This window comes from Typha angustifolia, chromosome 8 (assembly GCF_048772165.1).
Source record: "Typha angustifolia cultivar Huaian chromosome 8, ASM4877216v1, whole genome shotgun sequence".
In the NCBI taxonomy this organism is placed as follows: Eukaryota; Viridiplantae; Streptophyta; class Magnoliopsida; order Poales; family Typhaceae; genus Typha; species Typha angustifolia.
In genome coordinates, this window is record NC_133246.1 from 10,106,738 (window position 1) to 10,130,751 (window position 24,014).

Below are 24,014 nucleotides of genomic sequence, written 5' to 3' on the forward strand. Positions count from 1 at the left end.
CCCTACAAGTAACAACAAAATGTATCGGAAGTCTATTAGTACATTTTCACAACCTTCAAATAGCTTGCAGCTTTTAACAAGTATATTAATACATCTTCACAACCTTGCAAAACCCTAAATGCTTCATTTCAACCATTATGACCTCAACATAATGTTCAAGTTTCACGGACAGCCATATAATCTATAGCTAACCGAAGTAAACTAGTTTTTAAATCCAAAGTGATTCTCAACGAGTATATGACTACAATCAATCCAAATACATATCAACTATTTTTTAACCCTAAACAGACCTAGATAACAACTACTTCGATACAATGAATCAAATATAAACTACATTCAAATTAAACAAAAATTCCAACCTATAACAGATAAATGAATCTTCTAAACTCCATGTAAGGACTTTAATGATCCAAGAAATATCATCCGAGTCAACATTTCCTTCTACTCAAATTGCTCTTGCAGCAGAAAACATAGACGGTGAAATTCATCAAGATCAAGACATGTTTCTGTCAGTACTTCCAGTTTTGTGTAAGAGTATAAAAAATATTGGACCACCATGGATGGTAGAGACTGATTGCAAGACAGTAGAAAAGTAATAATTCAAAGTTCAACAAAGAAGAAAGGATCACAAGGAGGAAGAACAATACAAGAATCATATACAGAATTGTATCTTTAATAGGATTTCATTCACTTGCAAGAGGTTTTAATAAGTGGTATTTCAAATGTATTCGCAGATACATAGTAGTCATATTTCTTGCTTTTCTAAAGGCCGAACCAGGTAAAATAAAGGGACCATGATATTACTTTGGTATGTCTTGTTCCATTGACAGTTTTACTAGAACCATTTTAAAATATGAGTTACAAAGTCTAATTTTTAGAAGTATATCAAATACAAATTTTTAATTGGAAACATAATTGTAGATAGAACATCTTATTTGCATTTTGAAGACTCAACCAATCAATTAATAACCATGAGAAAAAGAAAAGATCTCTTACTCTATTTTCTTTTAAAAAGACAAATAGTTAACGAACTAAAATACCTGATCCTTTACGTCTAAAGAATTATGTTTGTGCTCTAATAGATTAAGTTGATTTTCTATTTAGATTAACAGATTTCAATCCTGAGGAAATGATGTGATGGAAACAGGAGTAATTGCTACAACAGAAATTTAGTCAAACATAAGAAAGAACTAGCAGGAACAATATCCGGTTAAGGTGGCCTTACACCACGATTGATTTGATTTGTTAGTGAGTACAAGATAAATAACTTGCTTCAGGTTTAATGAGAATCTACAACATCAACAGATACTCAAACAAATCGACTATCGAAAACCTGAAGCCACATTATTCACCATGCCAAAGAACAATAGTTTCATGGCATATCTAAATATTGGTCGATTCTTCCTGAACCTATTGCCCTCCCATCATTAACCACATCCTCTTCCCAACTTATACATATGACTCTCATCATATTCTTCCTTGTCAAATACATTTCCATTACCCTCATGCCCCAGCCACTAGCTTCAACCTCCTAATACACAATAGATGGGGAGAGCCAATAAGGCAGTAGCTTTGAAAATCCGATAACAGCATGCTGGTTGTTTCTTCTACAACCTTAAATTAGAAACAAGCTTTCATCCTAAGTTATTCCACAGAGTCTAGGGTTTCAAGATATCATTACTATCATAAGCAGAATGAAGTTTGACATTAACTAAGATGTCTCAATACAAGGAGAATAGCAGAAAAGAGGTTGAGCTTTAAAATTAATTATAAAAACTAAAAGTTTTGAAACAACAAAATTTTAGAAAAGAGAATTTTAGAGGGGGCACATGACAAAATGATCTGACTTTATATCAAGAACAGGTCAAGGAACAAGTACCTGGAAAATCCCAACAATGAGTACCATGTCTAACTTTACTACTTTAACTCTCCTCTAGATCTAGATTTCTCCATTATACTCTTTCTCTTCTTTGACACGTTCTCCTTCTTCTCTGCCATTTCCCTCGTCCTCTTTACTTTACCCTCTTCTTCTGCGTCGGCGGCTTGTTGCTGCTCTTCTCCAAATTCGTCCACATTATCTTCCTCCTCGAGATCCAATCCAGACACAGCCTGGTAAATAGGCAACGCCAACGATTCAGTCGCCTTGATATGCAACGACCTCACATTAGCCCACTTCCTGGGCACGTGACCGGCAGCCCCGTCGATCACCTTGATCACGTTCTCAATAATTTTATCCCTCCCCTGCGACGCTCGCGCTATCCTGATCCCGGTACATGTTCCGGCGCGGAACTGTAGAATTGTCGAACCGCACACCTCCAGGAGCTGCTCCGCCCACGACTGCCGCGAGAAGTTGATCGGCACGGCAGCGTTCTTCTTCTTGAAAAAGCTCTTGCCGAGGAGGCCGGGTAGGAGAGGGACGATGCGGCGGTCGGCGAGGAAGAGGTCGTATTCGGCAGAGAGAGCGCGGCGGGCGTCGACGGAGTTGTAGACGGAGCGTAGGTCGGAGAGGGAGAGGATTTGCGCCACGGGGAGAGAGAGATCGCGGACGGCGTCGCGGGCGGCGGGAGGAGAGAGGTGGGAGTTGGGGCGGTCATCGACGAGAAGGCACGTAGAGGAGGAGAGGAAGGAGTGGGGAATGGGGAGGCGAACGGGAGAGAACCGACCCTTGTGGGGGATCTTTTTAAGGGTTAGGATGAGGTAGAGGAAATCATCATGCTGGTGGCGGCGGTGGTGATGGATCCACTTGAGGAGTGCGGCCACGGCTCTCTCTACTGCAGCGCGCTGGACCCTGGAATTGGCTTTCGGTTGGTGAGCGGAAGACATTGATGGAGAGAGAGAGAGAGAGAGAGAGAGAGAGAGAGAGAGAGAGAGAGAGAGAGAGAGAGAGGCCTTTAGGATGAAGTCGACCGGAAGAGGCGTGTTTCGAATTGAAGGGGTTGCAGTGAACTCTGCAATAAACGGAATTCCATTCATATCGTTTCTATATCTAGGGTTTAACAGATTCCATCGTTCCAACTAGGGCTGTCATAAAAAAAAAAAAGACGAGCTCGTGAGGCTCGAGCAGAGCTTTAAACGAGCCGGGCCAAGCAACATTGGCTCGCTCGAGCTCACCTCGGTACTGTATATATATATATATATATAGTAGGTTTTAAATCATTGGATTTTAGATCTAACGGATAATATGATTTATATATTATATAAAACCCTAGTCTAACAAACCCAATACCCAAAATCCCATAGTTTCTCCCAGCTAAAACTCTGTCTCCCAGCTCAATCTCATCGCCACCTACTACCGTCGCCGACACTGGTTTGTGCTATCCTCAGATGATTAATATCATTCAAATTTTTGCTTGAAATCAGTGTGCAATATTGGTTTGTGCTATCAGTAGTTGTTGTATTAGAAGTCTGATAACTGGATATTTAGTATAACTAATGCTCAGGAATTACGAAGATTCATGAGTTGTGAGTCTATGTAGCAGTCTTCATAAAAGTTTAAAGTTAGAAATCTTTTGAACAGTAAATCTTCTGCACAAGAACTGGAGCATATAAAAAGCTTTAGCTAATTCTCATGTGCCTTATAGCATTAGATTCTTTTCTTAGATCAAAGCCTGCACAAATCCAAGTCGTAGCTTACTTGAATGGACTAATTTTATTTGCTTCGTGTTTATTTTATTTGTAAGATCAATCTATTTTATTTCTATATTAATAGGCAATTTTATTTGCTTTTTAGTGACCTCTAAACACATCATCTACATGCATTTAAAATTTCGTTATTTATCTCAGCAATCCGTGGCCTCTCCAACTGAGCATGATAAAGATTTAAGTACTGATAATGTAGAAAAAGAAAAAGTGTAGATAAAAAATGAAGAAAATGGAAAAAAAAAATGTTTTTGTGGTTCGAATTTTTTTTGACGAAATTGAGATATTAAAAATAAAAACAAAAAGTGACTATATATATACAAGTATTGTCAAAAGTTATATTCTAGAGAGAAGATTAGATGTACCTCCAACTTAAAATGACATTTCATTGGATGCAATTATATCAAAAACAAAGAAAAAAAAAGAAAGGGATGCTTAAATTCTATTACTGCGACGTTATGAATTTAGAGATTCCTGTAATTTTTAGCTCAGGTTCACGTCCTTTGGTCATGGCAAATAAAGAAAATTATAACAAAGATGATAATTGCTCATGAATACATTTTTAGAATGGTTGAATGTTTTTGATTTAATGTGCTAATGAAGGCTTAAATCTTTGTTATGAAAGAATTTCTAGAAATACCATAAGAAATTAATGCCTAAAGTTTTATGAATAAAAAAAGAATCTAAAGATTTATTTTTTTGATTCAATCACATGAGTTAAGTCGAGTCAAGTCAAATTAGTTAGTTTTATCATATTATTTTTAATTTCAAATAAATTAGATAATTCGCATATTGAGCCGAATCAATAAGATTTCTATTCTTATAAATTTGAGTGGTCATGTGTTTATAATTATCATATAATGATAATTGAGTTAAGTTATTTTTAGGAGTAGATTGTAATCGTAGAAGCTTTCTGATCTTTTAAACCCTAACTACCATCTTCCTTTAGTAGCGACCCTATCTTACATCCGTCCACCACCACTCTTGGTCGTCCGCCACCCTCTAATGACCGCAACAACATCGGGTATTTACCATTCTGCCTCGTTTTGACTTTGCTCCACTCTTTTATTTATATCTTTTTATTCTAACCTTCAATTTAGGTGAAACTGAAGTTATTAGAATCGTAACTATGAGGCTACCATTTAAATTTCATAATTTTTTTACATCTAGATCTATCCAGATCTAGTTTGTAACATTGATATTAGACCACCGTTCATCGGCCATCGATGAACATGTGATTCAAGATAAATCCAAGAGAGATCGTTGCTATAGAGGACGAAGAACTCATCTCCATTTCGGCGTGGTCTTCTCTAGCGGCACCACCACCACCAGCAACCACCGACGATGAGTCACTAATGTGGGCAATGACGATAATTAAAGATTTTTTGGCCGAATTGAAGGAGAACTAAAAGGTGATCCAAACTACCATCCTTTTGGCTTAGTGGAGTTAAGCTGGGTTCCATTACACTCTATAGGAAATGCATAAGAAGTCCACGTAGCAAACCAAGACCCTGCGTGAACCTCCTCGCCTACAAATAATAGGTATCCCCACCGGACTTGATCTGGGCCTTGATAAAGGCCCTACTAGCTGCCATCCACTACCCTGCGCCACCAGCGCCATCGACCACACTAAAATCGCCCCCACAGCGAGATAAATCCAACTTGTGAAGGAAGGGCTGAACTGGCTAGAACTGCGGCCAAAGCAACACCTCCCACTATGGTGGAGCTCCTGCCATCTATTCCAACCACTTCCACTATTGATGAGATGCCAAAGAAGCCCTAGTGGCCGCCTCGACATTGTCTTCCCCACCATAGTGGAAGCTAGGGCTCAAAACCCCTTCCACCGGCGATGATCTAGGTGCTTCTGGTCCAAGCCGTCACATCCATTCCCTTCCTCAGACCATCTACACCCAAGCCACTACCTAAACTATGTTTACTAAGACCTAGGCTCAAACCACCCATTGTTAGGATTTTGTTTGAGCCACTAACTGTTAGGGCAAACTATGGCTCAAATAAGTGGCCCATAGAGTAGAACCCACTATGGGGCCCTCCTCCACATGGTTGACGAGATCCATAGAAGGATATGCATTTCGAGAGCGATAGAAGGTACGAATAGGGCTGTCAGGCTTGACGAGCAGCTCGGGCTCGGCTCGGGCTCGGCTCGAGTGAAGCTCGAGTTCGGCTCGGCTCGATCAGAGCTGAGCCGAGCCCGAGCCATCATAATAGGCTCGAAATTAATATCGAGCCGAGCCTGAGCTGGAGCTGGCTCGCTCAGGCTCGGCTCGATAGGCTCGATAGCCTTGACTCCCTATGACTAAGGACACGTGGCATAAAGAAATATTGCCACGTGTCCCTCACTAACTTATTCTCACCCGTAACACAACATTCATCACCCTCACCTACCCCACCCTCACCTACCCTCACCTACCCCACCCTCATTAATTACTTCACCTTTCCCATCACATCACATCACCTTCCCCATCCTCATTTCCTCCACCCCACCCTCACCTTCACTCTCACCCTCATCCACCCGATCACCACTCCAAACCTCACCCCACACGCCGCCACCTCTTCCCTCCCCGTCGGCCTCCTCCTCCGTCGGCCTCTTCCTCGCCTCCATCGGCAACGACGGCAAGCCACCACCACGGCGCCACGCCTTCCTCTCTGTCGGCCTCCTCCTCCGTCGGCCTCTTCCTCCTCCTCCTCTGCAGTCGGCTTCCTCCTCCGTCGGCCTCCTCCTTCTCCGTCGGCCTCCTCCTCCGCCGTCGACCTCCTCCTCCGCCGTCGACCTCCATCCGTCTCGGACTCCTTCGGCAAGCCGCTGTCCTTGTCGCCACCGCCCACGTCGTCACCGCCCACGTCGCCACCGCCTCATCCTCTAATCGAGCCCGAGCTTTGCTCGGGCTCGGCTCGGGCTCGGTTAGGCTTAGCTCGAGCTCGGCTCGGGTTGAGTTGAGCCGAGCCTGAGCAACATCATGAGGCTCGAAACTAATTTCGAGCCGAGCCTGAGCCAGAGCTGGCTAGCTCTGGCTCAGGCTCGTTTACACCCCTAGGTACGAAAACTACTATGGAAACCTTGTAGATAAAGTGGTCGGAAGCGTGATTGATTGTTACAACCCAACCATATGGGTTAAGTCAAGTCGAGTCAAGCTAATCAATTAGCTTTATCTTATCATTTTGAATTTCAAATAAATTAAATAATTCACAAGTGAATCCAATCTGCTAGGATTTCAATTCCTATAAATAGCAATCGTCATGTGTTGATAATAATCGTGGAATGAGAATTGAGTTAAATTATTTTTATTATCTTATCTTTTTACTTTTTACTATAGTCATTAGATCGTTATTATCTATCTAAGAGTAGGTCGTAACCGTAGAAGTCTTTTGATATTTCAAACCTTAGCCACTATCTTTCTTCAGCAGTCACCCTACCTTACGGTCGTCCACCACTATCCTTGGCTGTCCGTCACCCTCTGATTACTGCCGCAACATTGGATATTTATCATTCTACCCTATTTTGACCTTGCTGTACTCTTTTATTTAAATCTTTTCATCTTAACCTCTGATTTAGGTGAAACAAAATCCATAAAATCCTAACTCATGAGGCAACCACCACCTAAATATTTATAATTTTCTTACATCTAGATCCATCCAGATATAGTTCATAATATTTATTGATCTTGATTAGTAGTTACAAGCATGCATTATTAGTTTTAAAATGGTGTTTAGCCTTTATTCTAGAAATTCCATAGGACATATTTGATTCTACTTTCACATACAAAATAGTTAGCCTTTATGTATATAGAAATGCTAATTACAGGTAGGTTCCTACTGAGCAAGACTATGCAATATAAACTAGATATTAGATTTGGTGGATAGTGGTCTAGTATGGTTGTGTCATTCAGAGTTGATAATGATGATTGGGATATTGAGAAATTTATTACTTCATCATATTCTAATATACTCAATTAATGCCATGCATCATATATGGTTGCATTTGTGATTGTTATAACATAGTTATGGTTGTCATGTGTCATATGTTATTATATTTAAATGAGTTATAGTTAAATTATATCACTGGCTATATATAGTGTTGAGATTTATAACATAATATTTATTATATATTTATATATTATTAAGAATACATTGGCATGTTTATTCAATATTTCTTTATAATTTATATTATCTAGTATATAATTTATTTTCTATTTAATATCAATGATTCTCAGTAAGTTCTATTCACTGAGCCTGTAATTATTGACTTTTTTTATTAATTTCTTTTCTAACCTTTAAATATGTGGTACCTAATAGTAATTTGAGATATTATTGAGAGATATTTTTAGAGCAAAGATGAGGAGTGAAATAGTATAAGAGAGTTTATATAGGAATTTAGTTATATTGATATTATAGCCTGTAATTATTGACTTTTTTTTATTAATTTCTTTTTTAACCTTTAAATATGTGGTACCTAATAGTAATTTGAGATATTGCTGAGAGATATTTTTAGAGCAAGGATGATGAGTGAAATAGTATAAGAGAGTTTATATAGGAATTTAGTTATATTGATATTATATTTTTTAATCCCACTGTATTAGACCGATTTGTATAATATGAGATATTGTACAAATTGAATTATATTTGTTCATATATTAATCATAAATTTGATGGTTTGTTATGGCTTGTGTGAGTCCTACCAGATTATGTCGTAGTCTAGTAAGTTATTATAAATTTGGATATTTATATACTAACATGATTATTTGGTTTGTAGCATAATCTATTTTTAGAATGAATTATCTTGACTATAATTTTATCTTCGAGTGACCATCTCGTCCGTCTTATCACGTGCAACGTGTGTGCTATGGGCATCTGATTGTGCATATATGACTGGCGGGTGAGAGTGTTTTTTACAACAAAGAAGGAGAGAGAGAATGAAAGAGACAAGAGAAAAGAGAGTTTTAAGGGAGGGGAGCAAGAAGACCTCTCCCTCCACCAAGCTAAGGAGGCTAGGTGATAGGAGAGGGAGAGGTCTTCGATATTTCTTTTCAATTAAATGTTTGTGGACTTCAATGAGACCTCTCATTTTCTTTATTAAATGTCTGTGGACTTCGATAAGACCTCTTGTTTTATTTAAGTCCACTCTTCTGAAAATAGGATTGGACTTCTAACTTTTCTTGATAAATCTTTTTCTAGGCTCGCATCCGTTTCTCAAAGCCGCTCAAAGCCTTTGACGATAAGTCATGCCTTATATTTGACTTGATTATCATTGTCATTCTTTAATTGAAACATCTATTTATTTTTCAAAAAAATTCGGCCCTTTGGTAGCTCAACCAAATTATGTCTCATTTTTATGTAAAGAATTAATTTATTTTTACATAATGATACAACTAGAGCTGAAATCGGAAGGAAAAAATTTCCTTGAGAAAATAAGGCTTTCTGTCGGGGCGTTCGAATGCTAGGGACTCACGTTCGAATGCACCATTTGAATGCCCGCACTCTTTCATAGAGATAGAATGAGATTTGCGTGTTCGAACGCCTGCACGCGTTCGCAAAGATAGAGAACAAATTTTGCAAGTTCGAACGGGCTCGAGTGTGCTGTGACGAGAACACTTGGTTTTTTAGGGATTTTTTTTATTGTTTGGGTCCAAAGGGTAGCCTCAAAGTATTGTAGAGTGCACTGTAGTTGAAATATGTTATGAATAAATCTTCTTTCTCTCTATCTCCCTTCCTCTCTCTCCCTCCTCGATCGCTAACTTCATGTCAACCCATAGCCGATATCAGCTAGATCCTTCCCCTCGTCTGTCGCTACCCTACTTCTTCTACGAGCGACCCCCTTCTCTGCTCTCGTCCGATCTCTTCTCTAATCATAAGTATCCCTATCACTATATTCATCCCCCCTTCATTTCTTCCACCACCATTAAAGAGCTTCATATAATCCAAATACTCAATCTAAACCTCTCTTGAGTCCCATTCGTAATAGTGGTAGCAGAGCCACCGGTTCTTGGACCATGACTAGCATAAGGTCGATCACAAAGCACGAGACGACAGATGCCAACTCGGACCTAGACCTGAGCACACCGGCAACCGTGGACGGTACCAACGATGCTAGCACTAGCGCCACACCAAGTGTGCCTCTTTTTATATCGCTCGATCCTAATGTTGCAGCTGTTATCCAGCAAATGATAGATTGATACGATTCAAACTTCACCGATGTCGTCTCGAGCATGGATACACTTTAGGATTGTCTTTGTTTCTTGTGTTAATGTTTAATTTTCAAGAAAATAAGTTTTCTATAAGTCGCGTTCGAATGCGGGTAGAGTGCGTTCGAATGCGGTTGTGAACGTGGTTGTGAGGTGTGCATTGTGCGTTCGAACACCGCATTCAAACGCGTTGTGAACGCCTTCATCGCGTTCGCAAATCCAAAGAAGTAGGAAATAGGCATGTTCGATCGCGCATTTGAACGCCTGTATTGCGTTTGGAAATCTAGAGAAGAGCGAACTCAGTGCGTTAGAACGCGACCGATCGCGTTCAAACGCGGTCGGCGAAAATGTATTGTTTAGGGTTAATTTTGAATTGTTTGGTTAGCCTCTAAAGAATGTGGATGGCAACCAGAGAGTCATTATTGAAGAATTGAGTTTGGCCTTGCCTCCTTCTTCTTCGCTCTCGTTCTCTCAATCCCCGGTGACGCCGCTTCTAACCTCCCTCGACCGGCCAATCATCTTAGACCCTTAGGGGCGGCTTTCTCCTCCCCCTTCTTCCAATCTATCCAACACTTGTCCTAACTTTTCTATCAACCATAACCCTTCCACCACCACTTTTCACCGGTGCCACCCTATTAATGCCAGTTCTCCACTGACCACCATCATCTAGGATCTCGTGCCTCCATCCACGGATCCTGATCAGACTACCCTAATGTTCGTCCACTAATCGGACGATATCTTAAGATCCCCACATCCGATTCTCCTGAAACTTTATTTGTTAGAAAGATCTTTTCTGGGGATACAACATAACAAAATTTTACGTCGATCCAACGACGGCATCTTTCGAGATCTATTTACAAAGTTTCGTGCGAGATCTAGTCAAGATCTGAGAATTGGAAGAGATCGAACTTAGCCAAAAGGGGAGATCGTATCAAGCTAGTATTAGAGCCACCGTTCCTCGGACACGCGCTTCCTATGACGACAACCAGAGCCATGGCTGCATGGCGAGATGTGGAAGAAGAGATTCTCCTAATAAAGGAGAGGGAAACGGTTGCAGGGACTTCCACCCGCGGAATTGCCCGATCTAATTGGAATACGGAAGAACCTAGTGTTCAAATCGTGTTGGGGTCTCTTTCCGAACAAATGGCCATCAACAACCATGATGGAGATGATGCGGGAATTATAGGCGATGAGGGAAACCATGGCGAACGGGAATGCACCATCGACCCCACGACGTGAGTCTTCTTCCATGAACCCACTATCGTTGGTTCAAAATTTGCAACCACAAGAGCCGCTGCTACCACCACCCTATGGGCAGAGGCAAGCAAGGATGGTTATACCAGGTCTAGTTGCAGGTGAACCCATCCGATGAGCGAACCACTATGGAGACCACCTTAGAGATCAAGATCCGTGGGCGGGTCAATACGATCCGGAACCACGGCGAGTTAATCAAGACTGAAGGAGGGATCATCAACCCTTCATGGTGCATCCTCCTCTAGTTAGACAAGGACTTGGACATAATTCAAAACGAGACAATGGCATCCATGGACAAATCGTGCGTCTCGAATTCCCCAAGTTCAAAGGCGGTGATCCGATCGAATGGTTGTATAGGGCGGAGCAATTCTTCGCATACCAAGGTACAGCGGAAGAATAAGAGGTGACGCTTGTGAGCTTCCACCTTGAGGATGCGGTGCTTTATTGGTTTCGAGCAGCCAATGCCAATGAGGCTATTGCAATTTGAGCTGAATTTTGTGCTGATATCACGCAGCGATTTGGAGCGTGGGGGTATGAAGACTTCGATACTTTTCTCTCAAAGACGGTGCAAAAGACCACGGTTAGGGTATACAAAGAAGAATTTGAGAGGATAAGTAGCAGATGTCATCCCCCATGGACGGATCAGCAACTTTGCAGCACCTTCATCTCTGGGCTACGGGGAGACATACAAGCCGACGTGAGGGTTTTAAGGCCTAGAACTTTAAAGGAGGCCTTCAAAGATGCGGTGCTCATGGAAGACAAACATAGGGCCATGAAGTTACACCTGAAACACAGTTGGGCGAGCTAAGGAAGCCACAATCAAGCTCAACCAACCATAGCGACGGGAAATATTACTAGAGTACCAAGAACCACTACTGCGGTGGTGCCTCCTCGAGCACCCTTGAAGCCATCCCAAGATGTGAAGTACGCACCTAGAAGTCTAGGACGAGCACTCACACCTGCTCAAGTGGAGGAACGAAGAGCCAAAGGCCTATGCTTCTGTTGTGATGAGAAGTCTGTACCCGAGGATGAGTTTGCAGCTGAAAATGAAGGTGTGGCTGGACATCAAGGAGAAGTAGTTGAGGAGCAACCCGTGGAGGATATGATAGCCGAAATCTCACTTCACGCCTATTCAGGGATAACTGCGCCAAAGACTTTGCGGGTGAACGGTGTAGTCAAGAAAACCACAGTGAGAAGCTTGATTGACACTGGATCCACCCACAACTTCATTGACAAGAGGCTCCTTAGGAAGATTGGGCTCGAGCCGGACTCACGGAAGGGTTCGATGTGACGATTGGAGATGGCACCACATTGCTAGCGGATTTTATTTATGGAGGTGTGGAATTGAAGGTGCAAGGCCAAACTTTTACATTGGATCTTTATTCGTTGGCCTTGCGAGGTGTCGACATTGTTTTGGGGACTCAATGGTTTCAAAGTTTGGGGCCCGTAACATTTGATTTCTCAAATCTCACACTGACATTTCGAAAGAATGGTCGAAGGGTGTTGCTGGATGGAAATCAACCGCGGCAAGGGCTGACATTGCAACCATTTGTGGGCTTTCTTGTGCAGGAGACCGAGCTCTACTATTGCAAATGGCTATTGCTAAACCAGAACATCCACCACCAAGGAAAATAGCCGTTGACATGCAAGAGCTGCTGTAGGAGTTCGAGGATCTCTTTGAGGAACCCCGAGGACTGCCACCGACCCGTTGGCACGACCATCGCATCCAGATCATTCTAGGGGCTGAACCAACAAATGTCCATCTTTATTAGTACCCACATGTCCAGAAGGAAGAGATCAGTAAATTGGTGGTGGAAATACTCGAGAAAGGGATTATTCAACCGAGTAGAAGTGCCTACTCGTCACTGGTGCTGCTGGTTCGGAAAAAAGACGGGAGTTGGTGGTTTTGCATCGACTACCGAGCCTTGAATGTAATTACCGTCAAGGATCGATATCCAATACCGGTGATCGAGGAGTTGCTGGATGAACTCACAGGGTCGGCTTACTTCAGCAAACTTGACTTAAGAGTAGGGTACCATCAAATCTGCGTCGACTCGGAAGATGTGCACAAAATGGCGTTTCGAACTCACGATGGCCACTATGAGTTCCGAGTCATGCCATTTGGGCTCACCAATGAATCGGCCACCTTCCAAGGGCTAATGAATGACCTTTTCCGCCCGCTTTTGCATCGGTACGTGCTCGTCTTCTTTGACGATATTCTAGTGTATAGTAGGACTTAGAGCGAGCACTTGCGACATGTGCGGGATGTATTAAATATTTTACGATAAAACCAATTAAAAGTCAAGATGAGCAAGTGTCTTTGGGGAGAGCCACGAGTGGAGTACTTGGGGCATATAATCTCAGCAAGAGGAGTGGAAGCCGATCCAAGCAAGATTCAGAATATGGTGGACTGGCCGATTCCTACTAATCAGCGGGAATTAAGGGGATTCCTTAGGTTGACGGGGTACTAACGGCGATTCGTTTTCAACTATGGCAAAATTGCTGCCCTACTGACCTCCTTACTCAGAAAAGGTGGGTTTCAATGGACGGGTAAGGCGATGGAGGCCTTCGAAGCCTTGAAGACAGCTATGTCTACCGCTCCGGTTCTAGCACTACCGGATTTCAGCAAGCCCTTTGTGGTGGAATGTGACGCTTCGGGTGAGGGCATTGGAGCAGTTTTGATGCAAGAGGGCAGACCTGTGGCATATATGAGCAAGGCATTGTCAAAACAGTTGCAACAACTATCCACCTTTGAGCGCGAAATACTAGCGATTCTACACGCCATCACCAAATGGTGACCCTATTTGATTAGCCAACGGTTTACTATCTGCATGAACCAGCGTAGCTTAGCCTTCTTTATGGAGCAACGTGTGCACACCCCAGCCCAACAACGGTGGGTCACAAAACTCCTTAGGTATGACTACGAATTAGTCTACAAAAAGGGGATCGAGAATCAAGCGGCCGATGCCCTTTTGCGCCAACCGGACACAAGTGTAAGCTCTTTTTCAATACCAATATTTCCTCTATTTTCAGATATTTGGGGATCCAATGCAGAAGATCATACCATGGAGGAGCTTGAGTTAGAGTTTAAAGATCACTTCCTAGATTTCAGACCTTGAGGACAAGGTTGCGGAAGCCTAGTGGATTGATACGATTCGGACTTCACCGATGTCGTCTCGAGCATGGATACACTTTAGGAGTGTCTTCGTTTCTTGTTTTAATGTTTAATTTTCAAAAAAATAAGTTTTCTATAAGTCGCGTTCGAACACGGGTGGAGTGCGTTCGAATGCGGTTGTGAACACGGTTGTGAACATGGTCGTGAGAGTGTGCATTGTGCGTTCAAACACGCTGTGAACGCCTGCATCGTGTTCGCAAATCTAGAGAAGTGGGAAACAGGCGTGTTTGGTCGCGCGTTCAAACGCCTGCAACGCGTTCACAAATCCAGAGACGAGCGAACTCAGTGCGTTCGAACGCGATCGGCGAAAATGTATTATTTAGGGTTAATTTTGAATTATTTGGGTAGCCTCTAAAGGATGTGGATGGCAACCAGAGAGTCATTATTGAAGAATTGAGTTTTGCTTTGCCTTCTTTGTCTTTTCGCTCTCGTTTTCTCAATCCCCGACGACGTCGCTTCTAACCTCCCTCGACCGGCCAATCACCCTAGACCCTCAGAGACGACCCTCTCCTCCCCCTTATTCCAATCTATCCAACACTTGCTCTAACCCTTCCATCAATCATAACCCTTCCACCACCACTTTTCACTGGTGCCACCCCATTAACGCCGGTTCTCCATTGACCATCACCATCTAGGATCTCATGCCTCTATCCACGGATCCTGATCAAACCACCCTGATGTTTATCCACTAATCGTACGATATCTCGAGATCTCCACATCCGCTCTGCCTAAAACTTGATTTTTTGGAAAGATCTTTTCTAGGGCTACCACATATAAAAATTTCACGTCAATCCAATGACGACATCTTTTGGGATCTATTTATAAAGTTTCGAGCTAGATCTAGTCCAGATCTAAGAATTGGAAGAAATCGAACCTTAGCCAAAAGGGAAGATCGTATCATAGATCAACAATAAGGGATGATGAACCATTAACGGCGAATGTAGCAAGCCCTTGTGTAGTCCCTATGCAAGGAGATCCGAATGATATCGTGTGGAGGACTAAGACTAGAGGAACCCGCTGCAACTACACCGGCGACTAACCAAACTCCACTTATGACGAGAGTCTTTTTTAGGCAGACAAATGCATTACTGCCCAACCCTCCTAGGCCAAGGATGCCATACCCAGCCCCACTGGGAATGAACCATAGCTTGGAGGAGGAAGAACCGGGAGCAGCGTGGCCATATGATGATGAACATGAAGCTACTCGTGAGGAAGAGGAAAGGAAGAGTTGTGGTTCAGTTCACATCCTTCATCCACTAGTAGTGAGGATGGATCCCCTAATAGACAATGGACACAATTATGGCATCCGTAGACAAACTGCTCAGTTGGAATTTTCAAAGTTTAACGGAGGTAATCCTATTGATTAGATTTTTTATGCCGAATAGTACTTTTCATGTCATGGCACGCCGAAAGAAGCTAAGATACCTATTACAAGCTTTCATTTGGAAGATGCGGTCTTACATTGGTACCAATCAATACATGCTCACCAACCATTCGACAATTGGATGGCATTCACTTTCGCATTAGCTCGACGATTTGGGACTATTGGATATGAAAATTATGGTGCTACACTCTCTAAATTAACACAACAGACTATGTGGCAGTATATCAAGAAGATTTTGAGCGCCTTAGCAGTCGTTGCTTTCTAAGGTGGTCGTAAGAAGCATTAAAGAGCACATTTTTGGTGGGGCTACGTGAGGAGATAAAAGTTGACATCTATTCCATGTAAATGTGGAATTTAATGGGAGGCCTTCAAAATTGCCACAACGATGGAACAGAAGTATACTATTTTGAAAGGGGCTATGAGGACGAGTTGGACGTCGAAAGATAGCCGATATACACGACGAACTATGCCTATCATCGGCAGCTCTAGTTCCATTATGAGACTACTAGCGCCCTCTTTGGGACAGCAGAGTACCCCAAGACGGATGACCGAGTTCACAGGAGGAGGCACGCAACCCAAAAGTTAGTCCTTGTCCTAAGTGCAGGTGGATGAAAAACTAGCCAAGGGCTTGTGTTTTTGGTGCGACGAGCGCTACACTCCGGGGCATTGATGCGCTAAGGCTACGAGCAGTGTCATGCTGATTGATAACTATGATGATGAGGTTGAGGGGGATGTCATAGAGGAGGTAGTCGAAGAGGAGCTTGATGAGATAGTGGAGAAGGAACTGTAGGCCGAGATCTCGATCCATGCATACTGCGAGACTATCGCCCCAAAGACCCTATGGGTGGATGGCCTCGTCCAAAAGCAGTGTGTGCACATCCTCATTGATACAGGGAGCATGCATAACTTTTTGGATGAGAGATTGGTATGGAGTATAGGGCTTGAGGCTGAGACCATTATCAGGTTTGATGTGACCATCGACGATGGCACCTGCATTAGAGCCAATAGTGTTTGTCAAGGAGTGGAGGTACGGGTGCAGGGACATAGCTTCACCTTGGATTTGTATACACTAGCACTTTGAGGAGTTGACCTTGTGCTAGGCACTTAGTGACTATAGAGTCTCGGTCCTGTCACATTTGATTTTTCACAAATGAGACTCACATTTTGGAGAGGTAAACGTGTGGTACAACTTGAAGGAGTTCGCATGCAAATGAGCCCCTCCTTACGGTCGTTGGTAGGAGTTCCATGAATAAGCAAAGTTGCCTACTTCTTTTAGTTAGCGCCAACGGAGCCTGAGATCGTCTCTTACTTAGGTACTAGTCTTGATTTGGATTGCTTGTTAGTTGACTTTTTTGGACCTTTTGAGGCCCCACGAGGACTGCCACCTGCTAGTCACGTCGATCACAGGATCGATATCGTACCGGGGGTCGAACTAGCAAATATGCAGCACTACTGCTACCCCATGTCCAGAAGGAGGAGATTTTGAGGCTAGTTGCGGAGATGTTGGAGCAGGACATTATCTAGCAAAGTTAGAGTTCCTATTCCTCACCAGTTTTGTTAGTGAGGAAGAAGGATGGTAGTTGGCGTTTCTGAATAGATTACCATGTGCTGAACGCCATAACTGTCAAGGATAGATATTCGATACCACTCATAGATGAGTTATTGGATGAGCTAATGGGAGCTTCATACTTCAGCAAGCTCGACCTTCGTGTAGGGTATCACCAGATCCAAGTGCGTGCACAAATTGGAGTTACAAACTCATGATGGACACTATGAGTTTCAAGTGATGTCGTTTGGGTTGACGAAGACATCAGCGACCTTCCAAGGGCTGATGAACATATTTCGTCCACTCTTATGACAATGTATGTTAGTATTTTTCGATGACATTTTAGTGTATGGCAAGACTTGGGAGGAGCACTTGGTTCATCTATGGTCCGTGCTGGCGCTCTTGATGAACCACTCTCTCAAGGTGAAGTGGAGTAAATGCCTATGGGATAAGCGACGAGTGGAGTACTTAGGACACATCATTTCAGCGGAGGGAGTCACGGTTGACCTGAACAAGGTGACATGCATGCTCAATTGGACAAAATTGAGGATGGTACGAGAATTACGTGGTTTCCTTGGCTTGACAGGTTACTATTGCAGATATGTGGCCAACAATGGGAAGATCACAGCACCACTGATAGCCTTGATAAAGAAGAATGCCTTTGAATGGACTGATAAAGCGACAAAGGCATTCGAGAAGCTAAAGATAGCAATGGCAACTGTACGAGTGTTGGCACTACCCGACTTCACCAAGCAGTTCATGATTGAGTGTGACGCATCGAGAGTAGGCATAAGAGCTATATTGATGTAGATTGGGAGGCTGATTGCTTACCTTAGCAAAGCCTTGATAGGGAGATCACAGCAGCTATCCACCTACGAGCAGGAGATGCTTGCTATTTTGCATGTAGTGACAAGGTGGAGATCATATTTGATTAGGAGGCGATTTGTGATCTGGACGGATCAGTATTATTTTATAAGGCAACAAATTCACACGCCCACGTAGCAGAGGTGGTTCACTAAGCTATTGGGATATAACTATGAGCTACAATACAAGAAAAAAGCGGAGAACAAGGTAGCGGATGCGCTATTCCGACAGCCCAGACTAGCTGAACTAGCGGCCTTGATTGTGCCTGTCTTTCCCTTCTTGGATGACATATGAGCAGCAGGTGCTACCAACCCGAATATCTTGAGGATCATGCAAGAAATAGAGAATGACCCTACGAGTCATCTTGGGCTTGTGAGCAAAGGAGGATTGCTATTGGACCATGGGGGCATTCACCTGTGGACGTGGGCCTACGATGAAGAGTAATGGAGAATTTTCATTCCACCCCTGAGGCGGGACACCAGGGACTCCTATGAACTCACAGGAGACTACTACAGAGTTATACGTGGCTTGGAGTACGATAGGAGCTGAGGGCATTCATGCATGCTTGCAAGGTACGCCAACTGGCAAAAATTGACTCACTCAGGCCAACCGGACTACTCTAGTTCTTACTCATGGCGGAGAGAATTTGGGAGGATATCTTCGTGGATTTTATTGAGGGCTTACCTTCTGTGAGGGGATACTCAGTCATATTCATCATGGTAGATAGGCTAAGTAAGTATGCTCACTTCTCAACTCTGACGCACCTATATTCAGCGAGGATGATGGTAGAGGTGTTCATGCGCGACACTGCTAAGCTTCATGGCATGCCGCGTTTGATTGTATCCGACCGAGACCAAGTCTTCATCGGTGGCTTTTGGACAGAGCACTTTGCACTCCAGGGTACCTGGTTGGACCTCAATTCAACCTATCATCCACAGACAGATGGCCAAACTATGGTGGTGAATTGGGGCATAGAGTAGTACTTACGGCGCTTTGTGGGTGAGAGACCGAGGAGATGGCTCGACTACTTGTAGTGGGCGGAGTGGTCCTACAATACCGCATTTCATAGCACCATCGAGGTGACACCATTCAAGGTAGTATAAGGAAGACCACCACCTACCCTAAAGACATACGACCCCGAGGCATCATTAGTGAGGATGGAGATAGAGCTGGCAGCGTCTAGAACATGATAGTGGCCTAGAATCACATGAAATAAGTATACGATCGTCGGCATCGAGAGTTAGAGTTCGAGGTCGGGGATCTTGTTTTCATGTGAGTTTAGCGATATTGGCAAGTTACTCTACATCCGATACGCAACCCCAAGTTAGTGCACTGGCATTTTAGACCATTTTGCGTATTGGAGCGAGTGGGACCAATAGTGTACATATTAGAGTTATTAGAGGGATCTTGGGTTCATCCCATGTTTTATGTATCGTTACTATGGGCGAGAGTATGGGCGGATTAGACCGTGGCCACACATATACCCAATCCAATTGAGGAGATACAGTATTTGAGCTAGTACACGTGTAGGCGAGACAAAGGCGACGCTAAGAGGGGTGACTAGAGATAGAGATATTAGTGGAGTGGCTCGAATGGCATTCTGACGAGGCGATGTGGGAGTTTGAGGAGCACATCGTGGGGCACTTCTAGACTTACCTTGAGGCCAAGGTAGCGAAAGTGTGTGGATTGATACAACTAGAGCTTGATTAAGTTGTATCGAAATGAATAAATTTGCTTGAGGAAATAAGGCTTTTTGTCGGGGGCGTTCAAACGCACCATTCGAATGCCTGCACGCGTTCACAAAAACAAAGAACAAGATTTGCGTATTCAACAGCCTCGAGCCCGTCCGAATGCGCTCATTCAAATGCGTGCATGCGTTCGCAAAGACAAAAAATAAATTTTGCCCGTTTGAACAAGCTCGTGCGTGTTCAAACGCATCGTAGCGAGAACGCTTGGTTTTTTAGGGATTTATTTTATTGTTTGGGTCAAATTGGTAGCCTATAAGTACTGTGGGATACACCCTAGTTGAATTATGTTATAAATGAATCTTTTTTCTTTCTATCTCCCTTCTCTCCCTCCTCAAGCCCTAACTTCACATCGACCCCTAGCCAATATTGGTTAGAAACTTCCCCTCGTCTGTTGCTGCCCTACTTCTTCTATGAGCGACCCCCTTCTTCCCCCACCTTGTCCGATCTCTTCTCCAATCACACATATCCATATCACTATATCCATTCCTCTTTCATTCCTTCCACTATTATAAATATTTCTTCAATCCAAATACCCAATCTAAACCTCTCTTGAGTTCAGTTCATAACACATTACGCATTTCATCTATCCTTTTGTTTATGCATCTTTAATTCTTGCAATGTTTTCGGCTCTCCGGCATTACTAAGTATCACATACTTATTAAAAGAGTAATTTCTTAATGGTAATGAGATTCTTATAGATCTTCTAAATTATGGTATCAATAGAGGTTGATCTTGAGAGGATTACTCACATCTAGGTTCCTCTTCTTGTTGGCTTAAACCTTCAAGAGGACTTTTACCAAATATTTCATGTTCATCTTTTTAAACATCTCCTCTTTCGTCATGAATCACCGAAGGAGAAATATACCTCAAATCAACAAGTTCATCTTTACTAGCTTGTGGCTTCTCAACTTTGTCAATATCTTCAATAGTTTGGTTTTGAAAGAATACAACATCTCGGCTTTTAACTAACTTCTTATTTTTTAGATTCCAAAGTTGATAACCAAACTCTTCATGTCCATAAGACAAGAAGATACATAGCCATAACTTGGCATCACGTTTGTTTCTCTGACCATTTGAAATATGAACTAAAGCTTTGAAATATGAACTAAGTGCTTGAAAGAGGCATCTTTATCGGTACACCTTCTCCAAATATTCACTATTCAAAGGTCTTGAAAGAGACCCATTTATCAAATAACATGCAGTCCTCATTGCTTCTCCCCAAATTGATCTTGACAATTTGGCATGTGACAACATACATCTCACTTTTCACAAATAGTGTGATTAATCTGCTCCGCCACATAATTATGTTGAGTAGTATTGCTTTCTATCTTCTCACATTGGTAGCCATACTCTTTGCAATAGCTTTTAGATGGACCTCTATATTCTCCACTATTGTCTATCTGAATATATTTTTAAGACTTTCTAGTTTCCCTTTCAACTTTTATGTGAGAGTGTTTGAAAATACCAAGTACTTCATTCTTATGCTTCATTGTGTATGCTCACACTTTTTTATAAGCATTATCTACAAAAGTAACAAAGTAAAATGCATTACCTATATATTGTTTTCTCATGCACTAATTCCAACAACTCATGTTTCCTACTAGAAAGTATGTGAAAATAAAATTCTACTTTGCTTTCCAATAATATAATGAGAATACTGGTTCAATGACACATACCCTTAATTGCAATATAATACAAGAAGTATAAGTTGCTTCTTAACACCATCTTCATGGTTATAAACTCATTTATTAAACTTTATATTTCGTTTAATTGATTTGCCATTAGTATGTCTTTCTTATATTTCAAATTAATTAAAAAAACCTCTTGAAGACATAGAGTTTGTTATTTGCACTTTTTATAGATTCTTTCGTAATGTGCTAGTCGATGTTTCATTCTCCACATAATAGTGACATTATCATCCAGCCATTGCTCGTTCAAAAGCTTCCATTTGTCTTTCGGCACGTCCTTTCGCGTAGCATCATTATCTTCCAATGTAGAATGTATTTCTATGCAATATAGTAAGTTTAACATCTTGTCTTTCCATGTTCTCCAATTAGCATCATTTAAGCTCATCATTTTACTTGTATTAATTTCCATAGCTCTCTAGAAAATTTTGTCAAATACCATTCATCAACCAAGGCTCCAATACCACTTATTAGATATAAGCTTTATTTTCCACCCAACAGATTTATCACTAACAACCTATAACAATTATATTAATTAAGAAAAATATGCAATTTAACAACAATTAAAGATATGCAAGCTCACATGAAAACAAGGGTCTAACCAAGCTCCTTATTAGTTAAGTGTGAGTCATCTCATGGGGCTAGTCTAAATTAACTTAATTAAGTGAAACCCAACATAATACCCACCCCATCTAATCTAACTCAACCTCTTTAAATAAACGGGTGAGCTCATGTCAATTTGATAACCCTATAAGATAGAGTATAATCCATAATAAAATCAAAACATTTGTATTTGATCAATTTTCTAATAATTTGAAAAAATAGCTATGTGTTCGCCTCTAATCACATGGTCTCCATCCTTTACCTTGCATTCTGTTCCCATTACCACCCTTTAATCGCCATCTTTTCTCCCCCTCGAGACCTTCTTTCTTATTGGCGGGAGAATAAAGAAACAAAGGCCCATGTGTCCACCATCCATCACTCCACGCGTCAAGCACTGTAAGAAAGAAAGAAAGAGAAAAAGAAAGAAAGTTTAGACAAAGCGAAAGCATCCGCAAACCTCAGTGCCCCATGCCAACCTTCCTCTCTTGCTGCTGTACCCCGAGCGAGCCAATTCTGTTATTTGTGGTTTGATGGAGCCAACGAATGTTGTGGTCGAAGAGCCGATCAAAGAGGAAAAGAAGGAGATTATTTCGAAAGAAGCTGCAGAGCTGACGGTCGAGTTGGTACAGTCGTCGTCGGAGGAGAAGATTGTTGCGGTAGAGAAAGCGGCGACTATGGCGGCAGTCGTGCCAGTTGATCCACCACCTTCTGCGAATCAAGAAGTCGTCGAAACTATCGAGGCGACCACCGGGACCTTCGAGGCTTCTCTTGATACCGATGCTTCGGCGCACGATACCCAAGTGAGAGCGGTTCGCGATGGTGGAGAAATTTCTCAGGTTACAGAGGGTCCAGGAGAGACTGCTCAGGTGCTTAAAGATGCGTTTTATGTTTTCTCTTTTGTTTTGTTGTGTAATAATAATAATATATTTATTTCTTTATGTGCTCAATATTGGATGCGACGTAGGCCAGTCATGCAGAGGTTCTAGAGCACCGTTGGTCATGCTGGGATTGCTGCGGATTGGTCGATGTTTTTCGCACAGTCTAAAGATACTTTCAGGTGGAAAAGATCTAAGTATTGAGAAATTTCCTAGGCAAGTTTTTGATAGAAGGAGAATATGTTGGTCTGTAATGTTAATACATGAGTCTTATATGCTTAACTATCTACACCTTCTTTATTTGCCCTATTGAAAGTTCGTTTTCTAGTAATAGGGGTAGGTGTTAATTGGAATAGGCAGAAACCAGATCTGTGGAAGAAAATAGGATGAGTAATTTAGATTAGTAAGATGGGTTTTTTCGTTAGAATGTTATCTGTATATGATTTGGATTTGTCATGGCTTGTTTTATCAAAGAAAGCTATTTTCTTTATCTAACCTATAAGAAGATAATATTTATTTAAAAAGAAAAAATTACCGACTAGTATTGATTGAGAGAAATCAAGCAAATTACACATGGTACATAACCACTTTAGACGCTGTAATTTGTAAAGAAGGAACGGAAGTGCGCTTCTCCCAAGGAATCAAAAGATTTTCGGAGAATAAACGCCAAGAAGATCATGGAGGAGATAAAATGGCAATACCTTTGATCTGGTCGATGAGTTGTTTGGGATGGAGAAATTGCCTTGAAGGAAGGGCCTAACAAGTGAGAGAAGCTAAATAGAGACTCTCTTTGCGACTCTCGATTTCCAATCCTCTCTCTCTCCCCCCGCGCATCCCTGCTCTAGTAGGGGGTATAATCAAGTTGAGCTTGATCAAGGCTACGGTTTGATTGAGCTTGAATTAAATTACTTTTCAGCACAATTATGGAATCAAGTTTGGATTTAAAATAATTTCAATTTGAATCAATTTCTAGCGAATATCGATATCAAGCCAAGGTCGTACTCTAATGAGCCAACTAATAAGTAATTTGAAGTTGAACTAATT

At 42.1% G+C, this 24,014-nt stretch overlaps 2 protein-coding genes across 2 annotated transcripts; one reads left to right on the forward strand and one right to left on the reverse strand.

Annotated features, from left to right (window-relative positions):
- Window positions 1–1,917: 1,917 nt before the first annotated feature.
- LOC140764553 (uncharacterized) lies at window positions 1,918–2,823 on the reverse strand. Its single transcript, XM_073103163.1, has one exon. The coding sequence runs from the start codon at window positions 2,821–2,823 to the stop codon at window positions 1,918–1,920; it is 906 nt and encodes a 301-aa protein (XP_072959264.1).
- A 3,228-nt stretch (window positions 2,824–6,051) lies between these two features.
- LOC140764778 (uncharacterized) lies at window positions 6,052–23,419 on the forward strand. The gene is made up of 2 exons (XM_073103524.1): window positions 6,052–22,961; window positions 23,060–23,419. The coding sequence occupies exons 1-2, from the start codon at window positions 22,626–22,628 to the stop codon at window positions 23,138–23,140; spliced, it is 417 nt and encodes a 138-aa protein (XP_072959625.1). The 5' UTR covers window positions 6,052–22,625; the 3' UTR covers window positions 23,141–23,419.
- The last annotated feature ends 595 nt before the right edge of the window (window positions 23,420–24,014 follow it).